Raw genomic sequence first — 11,825 nt, forward strand, 5'->3', positions numbered from 1 at the left:
CGGTTGCTGAGAAGCCTCCTGGTGACTGTGTGCATGTATTGCAGCTCTGAGTTGCAGTAGCTTCTTCCACACCACACTATCTTCCTTTATCCAGAGAGCCTTTAGTGATGTCCATAATCTGGTATATGTCCAGGGCCTCACCTGTGGAAAGTGTGGACATGTTTAACGTGATTATACAAAAAGAAAGCCATGCAAACAAGCCTGGATGTGTGTTCATATTGTTCATCACGGTTTTGTTGTTTAGAATGTTCGGGAATTGCTGTTTATTTAAAGGAAATATTTATATTGTATTTCCAGCATTTGGAAATGACAGTTGTAGCCATGTAACATTGTTCAGTTAATGTTACCCAGTAGTTACATTACTTTTATTACTTGTAATTTTTCAGTCGTTAATCATTTCTATGTCAGATACTTGGTCAAGCAGTACATATTTAAAAGCCAAAACATTGGAACATCTTTCTTTGTTGTATTTGTGTACTAACTTTGGCATAAATAGCACAATTTGCTATTAAAACCAAGTCCAGTGGTATAAAGCATTCCTGATTTCAAGTTTAGCCAAGCTAAAACTATAGAGTGAGTGAGATGCCACCACCCTGAATATAAATCTCTGGCTACACTATGAGAAGTAGTAGATCTGAGGTCAGACCAAACCACACACGTTTAAACAGAAGCTCAAAACCTACCTTTACATACATCATAGGCACCACTATTCTGTTTTTAATATTTTATTTTTTCCTAATTGTTCTATTCCTTTTCTGTAGTGTTACTCTTCAATTTCCCAGTTTATGCACTTTTTAATGTGAAGCGTATATTACACTGCAATCGACTGTGGGAAATGTGCCCTAAATAAAGATGGCGTACAGGACTCACCCTGTGGGAGGTTGTATCTGCGCTGCAGGCCTGTGGGGTTGGAGGGCGTCACACAGTCCATGGTGACCTCCTTCCTCAGACACCGGTCAATGTCGACTGCACTGAAGAAGGCGACTGACTGGGGAAGATCCTGCATGCCTAGTGCGTGGGCAAACATACATCTGCAGGAGACGGAACCATCGGCTTACAAATGCTGCGTTTCATCAACGATTCCACAGTGGATGTTGTGGCAGGGTGAAATGGTGTTTGTGTGAGAAGGGGCTATAAAGTTTAAACATAACTGAGCTGTATACAGACCTCGTCAGCAGGTTGGTGATCTGAAGGGCCAGTGCTGCTCGGTAACGGTCTTCGCTGCAGACCACGTAGCGCACCTCATCGTGAATGCTGATGCAGAAACGTCCGTCGATATTGTGCTCTTCAAAGAGCCACCTCATGGCCACCAGCATCAGGTGGAGGTAGTCCACTGCAGAGCTCTGGACCACCCAGTTCACTCTGCTGGTGATAAACTGACAAAACACAGCAAGTTTCCCAAAGTGCTACACAGCAGTGCCCTTCATTTGTTTCCATGACAGATGGTAATGGATGAGATGCACAAATGAGCTAGTTTAAATATGTAACTTAATTTAAACCTTTGGCTTTGGTTCTTACTTTGGCTTGTTTAGTTTGCATTGGCAAATAACACTAATAAAATTGATGTCACACTTGAAGTATTTCCATTGTGGTCCTTGAATTCTAAGTGGTAGCATGTAGGTGGCGCTGGCAGCAGACAGCAACTTTGTGCAAGAATACATATCACAGAACTGTGAGAGTCCTTATAGCAGTGTATTGTCTATATTGTGTTAATTCCCATTAAACCGAAAGTGTGATGAAATAAGCCACTCCCATGTCAGGAATCGAACTTGCTTGCTACCTAGTTAAAGTGAGTTACTGAGTGCGTTAACTGAAGCTGATGCTGATTGTGAGGACAATAATGGTGAGGAGAGGACCCTGTGTTTGATGAGGTTTCAACATTGTGTATTTGGAGAGCCTCAGTAACAGTGTTCCACAGTGTGGTAACACCACCTCACCTCATCCTTAATGAGAGCCTCAGTAACAGTGTTCCACAGTGTGGTAACACCTCCTCACCTCATCCTTAATGAGAGCCTCAGTAACAGTGTTCCACAGTGGTTAACATCTCCTCACCTCATCCTGAACTGCCTCAGGCTCCAGCGCTCTGCTAATCCTGCAGCCTAGAACAGGAGTGGCTGGCTGGGCTGAAAGGGCTATATTCTCCAGCTTGTTGAACATCTCCGACTCCGTACCTCCAGCCCACAGACGCTGGCCCACTATATCCCACTTCCTCCGCCGAGAGCTGTAGGCAAAACAAAGACAGATGTCATTTTATTTGTGTCACTCCTCAACATGCAGGCCAAACAGAGCAACAAACAGTACCCCGATAAAAAAGGTTGAGGACTACTCATTTGGAGTTGAGACCCAGGGTAAAAATAACACACACATGCATACAGATACACACAATAGATGTCATGTTACAATGTTACACACAAAAAGATGGGTCATACTATAGAACAATCTTAGTATTGCATTATAATATTTAGACACTCATGAATGAACGTCTGAACAAACAAGGGTGAGAGAAATCAAGGAACGGAGCAATCAAGAGGGAAAGGATGTGGGAGAGTATCCCAAAGCCTCTGAAAGGCAGAGATACAAAATATGGCACAAACTGAGGTTGTGGATGGTATCTGTTAAGATGGGACAAAGTGAGGTTGTGGATGGTATCTGTTGAGTGAGGTGTTAAGATGGGACAAACTGAGGTTGTGGACGTGGAAGTGTGGTGTTCAGGGTAGGGTTTCCTTGCTCCCTCACCTCTGTGAGGCCAGTCTAGAGATCCTGCGTAACTCCTGCAGGGAGACGCTTCCATCTTCCTCCGTCTCCACCTCCACACCCAGCTCGTTGACCAGCCAGTCGCCCTCCTCTGAGAGATGATATCTGACCAGACACACAACACACAAGCATGCTCAACTCTGCCATCACCTTCTGGCAAACAACTAATCCCGCAGTAATCTGTAAAGTAAAAAGTATTACTAAAAATGTAATAAGAAAAAAAACACATACTGTTACATACTGCACTCACTGAAATCACAGACAGTTATCCATTCCGCTGAGTGTACCTGCGTATGCCCTTGGTGAGGGCGTACATCTGCCGGGCCTTACTGGCGGCCTCTGGCTGACTAAGGCGGTGGTTGAACTGCATCAGCAGCCTCTCAGCAAAGGCTTGACCGGCACCATAGATGCGGCCATAATTGAACACCTTGGCGTGCTCTCGGCTGATGCCCACGGTGTCGGCAGTGCGGCTGTGCAGGTCAGTGCCCTGGCTCTTCTTTCCCTGCAGGGTCATCCAGCCGAAGGCTGTGCAGCCTGAACGCAGCCAAGTAAGGGTGGCGTTAGATGAATTCAGACTGCCACATTGGCACAAATGACAGAACTGATCATCACCCTTTACAACCGCGGTACATTTACTCATCGTATACGCTGATTTGATTCGGAGCCAACACCTAAGCCACATCTCACCGTGCATGCCAGCAAAGTGGGCCTCTCCCAGCACAGCAGCAATCCACAGCTCCTGAGAGTCTACGTCTGCCCCTACCAGGTGGTACCCAGGTGGCACCTGTACCATGGCCTTCAGCTCACTGCCCACCCGGTCCCGCTGTGGGGACAAAACACAAGAAACATTCCTCTCTTGCCTGGTTCAGTCCAATCTGGCTGTTGATTTAGGAAAGTCTCCTTGAATCAACTCACTGTCGTAGTCTTAATGAGACATCCCATGATATACTAAGATGTTTTTTGTGTGCTTTATACTTGTGTGCCTCTTACCCGTGCATTACTGGCAGTCAGCCATGTTGGCTCCACGGCCCTGCGCGTTACTGTTCCAGCAGTGACCACCAGAGGCAATATGGCACCGTACTGCCCCTCTTCATCATACTCTTTATGCCTTAGAGATAAGAAGGTTGTGATTTACTGTCAGTTTTTTTTCGATTTAAAAATCCAGGCTAGCTCCTTGTGGGTACCCAGAGAATTGGGGAGTGGATGATATTCCAGACAAACCTGCTGACAGTGCGAGGAAGTTCTGCCTTTCGCAGCCACACCACCTTCTGAGAGCTATCAAGAGACACAATAACAATTCCTGCATTCACCATCTGGCTAGAGCAATAAAATGCTAATGACTGTGTGATGTAAAGAGATGAACAGTAACTTTTGATGGCGGGAGCTGATGAGTACCTTATACGTTTATGGGCATTCCTCCAGAACGACATCATCTTGTTGATCTCTAGAGCACGTGTGGCATTGGTTTCGCCCCTCCCAGCCCGCAGAGTACCGTCCTCCATCTTGGACAAGAAGTCTTTGGTGAAAGGACTGCCAACATTGTTGTGATTACCATCCTGCAACACAAACATTTTGTTACAGGCTGCTGAGTTGCCTTTTTTTTACGGTTTTCCTCACATTTTCTCCCCAATTGTACTTGGCCAATTCCCCTGCTGTCCCGGTCGTTGCTCCACCCCCTCTGGCGATGTGGGGAGAGTTGTAGACTAGCACATGCTTCCTCTGACACGTGCAGTCGCCAGCCGCTTCTTTTCACCTGACTGCGAGGCGTTTCACCAATGGAGCACATGGGAGGATCACGCTATTCCCCACCAGTTCCCCTCCCCCCGAATAGGCACCCCAACTGACCAGAGGAGGCGCTAGTGCAGCGACCAGGACTCATACCCCACCGGCTTCTCACCCGCAGACACGGCCACTTGTGTCTGTAGGAACGCCTGCCAGGAATTGAACCCGGGTCTCCGCAGTGGTAATGTAGGTGAGTGCTTTTACCTGTACACTACCCAGACGCCCAGGCTGAGTTGTCTTTATGCAGCCAAAATGTGTCTGCTTTTAGTTACTAATGGCACCCTTGATTAGAAGCAAGACATAAATTCACCTTATGAGGCAGTTTGAAAAACCAGCACCCGGGGATATCAACGTCACTGTGAGGGCCGTTTCCATGGTGATAGTGGCAGTTGCTCTCATCGGGTAGATAATGTGGATCTTGGAATTTCTGCTGAGAGAAAACACAAAGCACATAACATGTCACATAACAAATTAAAGTAATTCAATTCAGTTGTATTATCCCTGAAATGAAATATCCCCCTGAATATTTTTTTTAAATGCAAAAGTGCAGGCAAGGCCAAACAGTGCAATTCAATATTAACAAAATGTGTATAAAGTGATTTATGCTTAGAATTAAAGTCTTATGGTTTTAACGCAGTCAACGATGTTAAGTGTACAAGTATTAAGACCAATTTCCTCACTGTGTTTTTCTTCGTTTTCATCATTTTTACTCCGTTTTCCTCAGGCAGGCTTTCCAGGCGGCCCAGTTCCTCCACCTTAAGACAAATTAATGACACATCTCTGTCAGGATATATAGAGAGCCATGTTACCAGGATTACTGTGATTACAGCACTTTGAAAAACACAGTAAATACTGTCCATGATCAACCAAAGTTTTCAATATAAAACTTGGTGAAATTATTTCCATGAGTGTATCAGTACTTTTTGAAAGTTTTCAGCACATTTTAACAATACCGTGGTTATACTGATAACCGTGATAATTTTGGTCACTATAGTCGATACGAAATTTTCATACCGTTTTATCTATAATGTGGGCACGATGCAGGGTTTGCCATCAATTAACTTATTGCCACCTGTATTGCTAAGAGTGGGTAATCAGACGATGGGACTTGCACGGGGGGCATGTGAGCTCTTAATCTAATCCAAATCAGTGAAAACTGCATTTGCACAGATTTGGTCAAGAGATGCCTGCATCACAAAATAATTATTACACCACTAGGGGGCACAAGGGAAAAGAGTGCCTCTTATAATTACTACAAAATCTATATCATATATATTCACCTTCTCCCACACCGTGCTGTCTGTCATCATGAGGTCAACTGAGGGATCACAATCCAGAGACTCAGGCTGCTCTTTGCTGTTCTGCTCACAATACTCTCTGTACACTCTCTCAATAGCTCTGTGGGACACAACATTTTAATATGAGTACCGTACATACAACACATGCAGTCTTTATGTGAGACTAAATATACATATATATATTTTACTATGTATCACATGATCAGTCAGGTGACCCCTGCAAGGGTATTTGAGGGGTGTGCCTTTGCACTTGTCTCATGTCTGAGGAAGGGCTTTGCTCCAAAACGTCACACGCTTTTGTGGTAACTTAATAAATTGTGGGAGCAGCATTTAGACGGTGTGTGGCCTCTACTTTGTTGTCTATACTAAATAATTTGGACTAATGTAAAATGTCCTTGCAATTATGATTACCCTGCTAAGCTTATGGGATGATGAGGAAGCCCCCTATTTCCCTTGCACTGTGTTAGTACCTGTGTGGGCACACAGGCCCTGCATCCTCCTCCTGGGGATCCAGGTTATCCCTGCGTCCGGGTACCAGGTAGCCCCACCCATGCTTCTCTGTGTAATGCAGGGGGAAGCCATCCCACGTCAGACCCATCAGCTTAGGAGTCACTCTCATCTGTAGACTGATCAGGCTGGCTCCAGGTGACCAGCTGTCCTCCTGAGACATCTTCTCACACAGCTTACGATACCACCTGGTAACGGTGATACCATGAAAAAGGAAATGATTAAAACAGAAATAGGAGGAGGAGAAACTAGAACTTTAAATATAGAGGACATTGGAAGGCTGTGTGGTGTTTGGGAGTGATCTTACCCTGGATGCCCAGGCAGATGCTGCCTTCTCTTGGGCAGGCGGTCCACTGTCTCCTTCAGCTTCTCCACAGCCAACCTGCTGGGGCAGGGGCCTGCCATCTCCTCTTCAGAAGGCGGACCTGGGTCTAATATCCCAAAAACACGACTGAATGACCTCACCTGTTACTCATCCGGCATCTTTGAGGTTAGCATCATTCATCTAAAGACAGCCATTTTAAGAGAAAGAGAGGATACATGATTTTCTTTCTACTGTATATCTGGGTTTTGAGTTCATACCTTCTTCCCAGTCTGGAAGAGGAGCAGAGGCTTGTGTTTCAGCCTCCTTTTTTGAGTTTTTCTTCTTGCTGGCTGTCACTTTCTTCTGCTTGAACTCCTGCACATCCCAGTCAAAATCCCAAAGCCAGGGGTCTTCTTTGTACCTTACAGAAAACAAACAAAAATAAAAACACATCACAAAAACACATCATATAGAGAATATTTTTATCCAAAGAACTTTAAAAGAACCTACGCCTTGTAGAACCACAGATTTTGCATCAGTCTATCATCATTATCATATCACACATTCTGAACATATACCATCTGTTGTGAAATAATCCCAATGAGCACAATATACTACATTCAGAGGTTTAGTGTATAATAACCACTAGGCTCCTTCCTTGCTATATCGCACAGTTACTTCTTGGAGCCTGGGATGGTGAAGCAGTTCTCTTCTCACCTGTCGTCCTGCAGGAGCTGGCAGGCATCGTCTGCTAGATTCATCAGAGACTTTTTCATCTCTCTTTGGAGCTCTTCAAACGTGTCCTGGGAATCCTCCAGGTACCGCCCCCAGTTCTGATTGACAGGAAGGTAGCTCACGCCCATCTCCAGCATGCCTGCAAACGTCACTGGATGAGGACATCTTATAAAAGACAGAGATCAGTCAATGTGGTATTGTGAACACGGCAAGATCATATTTATTTGCCAACTAATAAATCAATCTAAATGAGAGTTCAAAGTAAATCATTGGAGGTAGAGATTTACTGACCTCTCCATGTAGAGGGGCAGCTGTTCTGTGAAGACTTCATGAGTGGCCTGCACATCCAAGGCGCAGTACTGCATTAGTTCCTGTAGGGGACAGCAAAGGCATGATTACTGGCCAAATTGATGACTGAGAGTCACAGAACCCCATATAGAACCTCATAATATGAATAAATGTGTCTCATGATTACTGACGGAGAGAGGATTTATCAGGGGACTCTCACCTGGAAGTTGTTCCTGACATCCATCATGCTGCCCTTTACAAAGGTCTCCCTGGCCTCTTTCTGCAGCGGCTGCCCCCCCACATACAGGGCATGGACGTCAGCCAGGTTATTAATGCTGCTAATGTTCACCCAGTCCCAGGAGCCAATCTGTACACACACACACACCAGCAGGTTATTAATGCCAAAAGCAACGCAATACCCAAGCTATAACTTCTGACACTTCCAGCAAAAAGGGAAACTGCAACACGTGTGCTGCAGTTGAACAATGCAGAGAAAAAGGACACAAACCATTGGGCCCTCCTTCTTCTTCTTCTGTCCTGCTTTCTTCATGTGCTCCTTGACCTCCTGTAGGCCCCTCCTCTTGCCCAGCTTACTGGCCATCCACAAGGTGCGCTGGAGTCCGGTCAGCCCGGAGATGGCCATGTGGAGGCTCATGGTGTCCAAGAAACGCACCTTAGAACCCTTCGGGGAGGAAGACATGTTTTTCTCTGAAATGAACGTGAACACGGACAGACACATGCTACTACACAGCACTTTGACTCAGGTGAATCATATCAGGGTTGGGGCCATTCATGAACTGAACTGAGAAGAATACCCGGTGGAATGTCACCTAAGGAAACAGAATTGGAATGACAGGAAACAAAATTGAATTCCATTAAATGTCACTTACATGTTATGCATCAAGTATCACCTGAAAGGAACATTTTCTGGTATTCAGTATTGATAACACTGTGTACTCCCAGATAGCTGGTTAAAAAAAAGGGAACTTCACAGTATTTCTTTTAATTAAATTCAATTTCCGGAAATTCCAATTCAATTCCACGTCTGTTTCCTGTAGGTTGTTTCAAACTCCAATGAGTTTATTGGTGAATTGACCATAACCCTGAATCACACAAGCAGGATGCAACTTCAAACAAATGGAGATAATAATGGAATGTGAGTTAGTAAAGAAAGAGCAAAATGAAACGCAATGACAAAACCGTAAAAGCAAACAAGCTAGTATGAACCTAATCACCTTATGAATACTTACCCTTAGCAGGTATTGCTCCTTGACGTGCGCCCGGTCGAAGCTGACATTATGGCCCACTATCAGCCTCTCCTTCCACTGACCCCCTGGAGGACGTGCCGAGTTGATAGGGGTTTCCAGCGGGATGAGGTCAGCCAGGGTCAACTGACTGGACCAAGAGTACCTCTCTTCAATCAGACGCTTACTGCACCAGGAGTACCTAGCAAGATAAAAAAATCAGAGACACATACTGTACACATACAGTGACACATACATCTGTTGGACATTTGGTGGACACTTTCCCATAACAGTTCAATGTGTGTGTGTGTGTGTGTGTGTGTGTGTGTGTGTGTGTGTGTGTGTGTGTGTGTGTGCATTTTTAGCATAGGTAGCCACTAGTCTTCGTGGGAGAGTGGACCATATTAGTGCCATTATCCATTAAGCTAAACAACTCCCCAGTAACCTTGATGAAAACAACGTGCAGTTTGCCAGTTTCATTCTCTTTCTTCACAGTTCTTTATCCTTCCTCACCAGGCAGTGGGAGACAAGGCGACAGCCAGCGTAGGACAGTGTCCCTCTGTCATGCAAACCTCCACATCAAACACCAGCGCTGACTCATCCGGGAAGTCCACCCTTCGGCTTTCCCCATTTGGGCCGTAGCGGGTCCAGCCCACCTGCCGGGCCCACTCCTGAGGCATGGGAGGCAGCGCGGCCTGCTGCAGCTGGCTGGCAGCCTCCAGGTAGGGCAGGCTCTGTGTCTGTGCCAGGATGCGGAAGTGTTGGTCGATGTCTTTGCCATACATCTGGGGAAGCTTCAACTCCACATCTGGCAACAGTGCGGTCTCTTTGTCCCACAGCTGGTGCTTCTGCAGGTGCTTGATGCTGCGCTGCACCTCAGCCTCTCCGTACTCGGGCTGCAGCCCTCTGAAGATCTGCTCCTGTAGGTTCCTCGACAGCATCTGGATGTTAAGGGGGTTCAGGCGGGTCTCTCCGGGGCCGTGGCCCTGGAGAGAGTGTGGCTGGGTGGAGTAGAGGGAGTTTAGCCTCGGCCATTGGACTGACGAGAGACGGATCCGCCGCACAGGACAGGACAACACATGCAGCATCACCTCATCAGGGCTTGACAGGACACTGACCGCACTCACTGAAAAACAACAGAGTAGGTTATTTATCCCGGTTTCCTGGTATCCACCTGTTAACCAGTTTAGGTAACGCTGCATTAGAGGATGGAGAAGAATGACTATTTTGATCACAGTTTCACTGCCTCGACCATGCCATGGAATTCTGGACAAAATCATATCTGCCACAAAAGAATATTCTCAGATTGTGTTTGAGACCAAATCTGTGGTCCGTAGCTGTGAATATTAGGGGTCACTTAGCATTAGGCCTTTCCAGAACGCTGTATACCGTATTCAGATCATCCGACCTATGGGGTCACTCGACCAGAGTTTACTAGGTTAGCTAACTAGTTGGCTCGCTAACCCAACTACAAAAAGCTAACAATAAAAGCAATGAGAAGAGCAACAGGAAAATAAAGTCAATGTAACTTTATTTGAGTCGATAAAAGCAAAACAAATACACTTCACCTGATTTCTCTCATTCCAGTCAAGTTTCACAACCAGCACAAACGCATGCATCCCTGCTTATCCAACTGTGTTGTTGACGACCAAGCGAGCCGAGGTGTTAGCGACCCCCAACGGCAGGGAGGACTCGGCTCCGGTTTGAACAAAACATCCACATCCACATAATATACCTTTTTGTATCGTTTGTAAATAACGTTACCACAAGAAACACCAACATGGCTATTATCTTTATTACTACATACATGTTGTAATATTGTGGACCTCAATTATAACAAATGAGGTCTACAATTGTAGTCATCGGCGGCCGCGTGGCCTAATGGATAAGGCGTCTGACTTCGGATCAGAAGATTGCAGGTTCGAGTCCTGCCGCGGTCGATCCTTTTGAAGTTATAGCCATCAATTTATTGTACACAAAAACAATTTCCACCTTAAAATTCACGTTCCGCTGTCAAAAGGCCTGCAGAACTGTGACTAGGCAGCCATTGCATAGATGGGCGACTGAGCTGTCTTGTAGGCAGTGAATGAACGGCATAACGTTATATCCCGGTTACATCTGTGCATTTTCGAGCTTCCTGATGTGGATGTGAAGGTAGGGAGCGTTGTCGGTGACGGTCTTATTTTATTGCAACACCAGCAGTTTATTCCAGCACCATAATAACGCGATAGCATCACATCGACAAAATGGTACGCTTTGTTTTACACATCTAGCGTTAATCGTCAAGAATAAAACGGGTGGGGATTTCTTTTTGCATGTGTCTTTCGTTTGCCAAGTCAAAGAATAAACGATTGACCGGATGATACACGGACCTTGATGTTATGTGGTCTGCTATTCCTAAAATGTGTTCACTCGGCATTGTGTTTTGTCCTTGCTTTATTTCAGGCGATGGCGGATGACACCGAGGATGTTGAGTTGGACTTTGCTGCTGATGAGGAGGAGAGAGTGCGGCGGAGCGCAGTGATACGGTACACTGCAAACATCCATCTTGGAAAAAAACACAAAGAAAACAATATCTAAAAACAAGTAGGCTAGATCCAAATCAACATCTACAGTGTTTTCCTTGAATCCACATATCCTTGTTGGCACTATAGTAAAATGCCAGTAATTATGCCTCATTCTCCTTCCTTTCCTTTCCTTTCCTTTGCTTTCTTGAGAACCCCTGCAATAACTGAAGGTGTATGTGGGGGGGGGTTCTCTCATCCAACGACCAGAATTGTTTCGCTTGAAGGAAAATTATATTTTTAAGATTAAGATGACTCCTCCATGCCTCTTTCTGTGATGTGGGCTAGCGCCTATAGATTTGCTTCACAACTAGGCTACACCTGATGTTGTCTCTGTTTACACACTAAC

General features: G+C 45.5%; 2 protein-coding genes across 4 annotated transcripts in view; one reads left to right on the forward strand and one right to left on the reverse strand.

Annotated features, from left to right (window-relative positions):
• Nucleotides 1-20: 20 nt before the first annotated feature.
• Nucleotides 21-10,540, reverse strand: polg (polymerase (DNA directed), gamma). Of its 3 annotated transcripts, none has more exons than XM_083655028.1 (23): nt 10,481-10,540; nt 9,426-10,038; nt 8,919-9,114; nt 8,177-8,350; nt 7,889-8,035; nt 7,672-7,751; nt 7,363-7,545; nt 6,924-7,066; nt 6,649-6,772; nt 6,305-6,529; nt 5,817-5,934; nt 5,217-5,291; nt 4,847-4,963; nt 4,150-4,310; nt 3,976-4,029; nt 3,745-3,862; nt 3,442-3,577; nt 3,042-3,288; nt 2,737-2,859; nt 2,053-2,221; nt 1,168-1,376; nt 871-1,031; nt 21-141 (listed from the first exon to the last, which is right to left on the reverse strand). In XM_083655028.1, the coding sequence occupies exons 2-23, from the start codon at nt 9,998-10,000 to the stop codon at nt 77-79; spliced, it is 3,600 nt and encodes a 1,199-aa protein (XP_083511154.1). In that variant the 5' UTR covers nt 10,001-10,038; nt 10,481-10,540; the 3' UTR covers nt 21-76. The 3 variants fall into 3 exon arrangements, with proteins under 3 accessions (XP_083511154.1, XP_083511153.1, XP_083511155.1); XM_083655027.1 differs by having other exon boundaries at nt 4,847-4,966; XM_083655029.1 differs by lacking the exons at nt 21-141; nt 871-1,031; nt 1,168-1,376; nt 2,053-2,221 and having other exon boundaries at nt 2,761-2,859; nt 3,005-3,288; nt 4,847-4,966.
• An 820-nt stretch (nt 10,541-11,360) lies between these two features.
• The window catches only part of LOC310792814 (Golgi apparatus membrane protein TVP23 homolog A-like), a gene marked incomplete at both ends in the record, with an annotated part of 2,363 nt that continues 1,898 nt past the window's right edge, over nt 11,361-11,825 (forward strand). Inside the window, one exon of the mRNA XM_083654567.1 lies at nt 11,361-11,440. Within this exon, the coding sequence (XP_083510693.1) occupies nt 11,361-11,440 (80 nt within the window). The remainder of the gene's footprint in view (nt 11,441-11,825) is intronic.

The sequence above is a fragment of the Poromitra crassiceps genome (assembly GCF_964638095.1).
Source record: "Poromitra crassiceps genome assembly, chromosome: 18".
In the NCBI taxonomy this organism is placed as follows: domain Eukaryota; kingdom Metazoa; phylum Chordata; class Actinopteri; order Beryciformes; family Melamphaidae; genus Poromitra; species Poromitra crassiceps.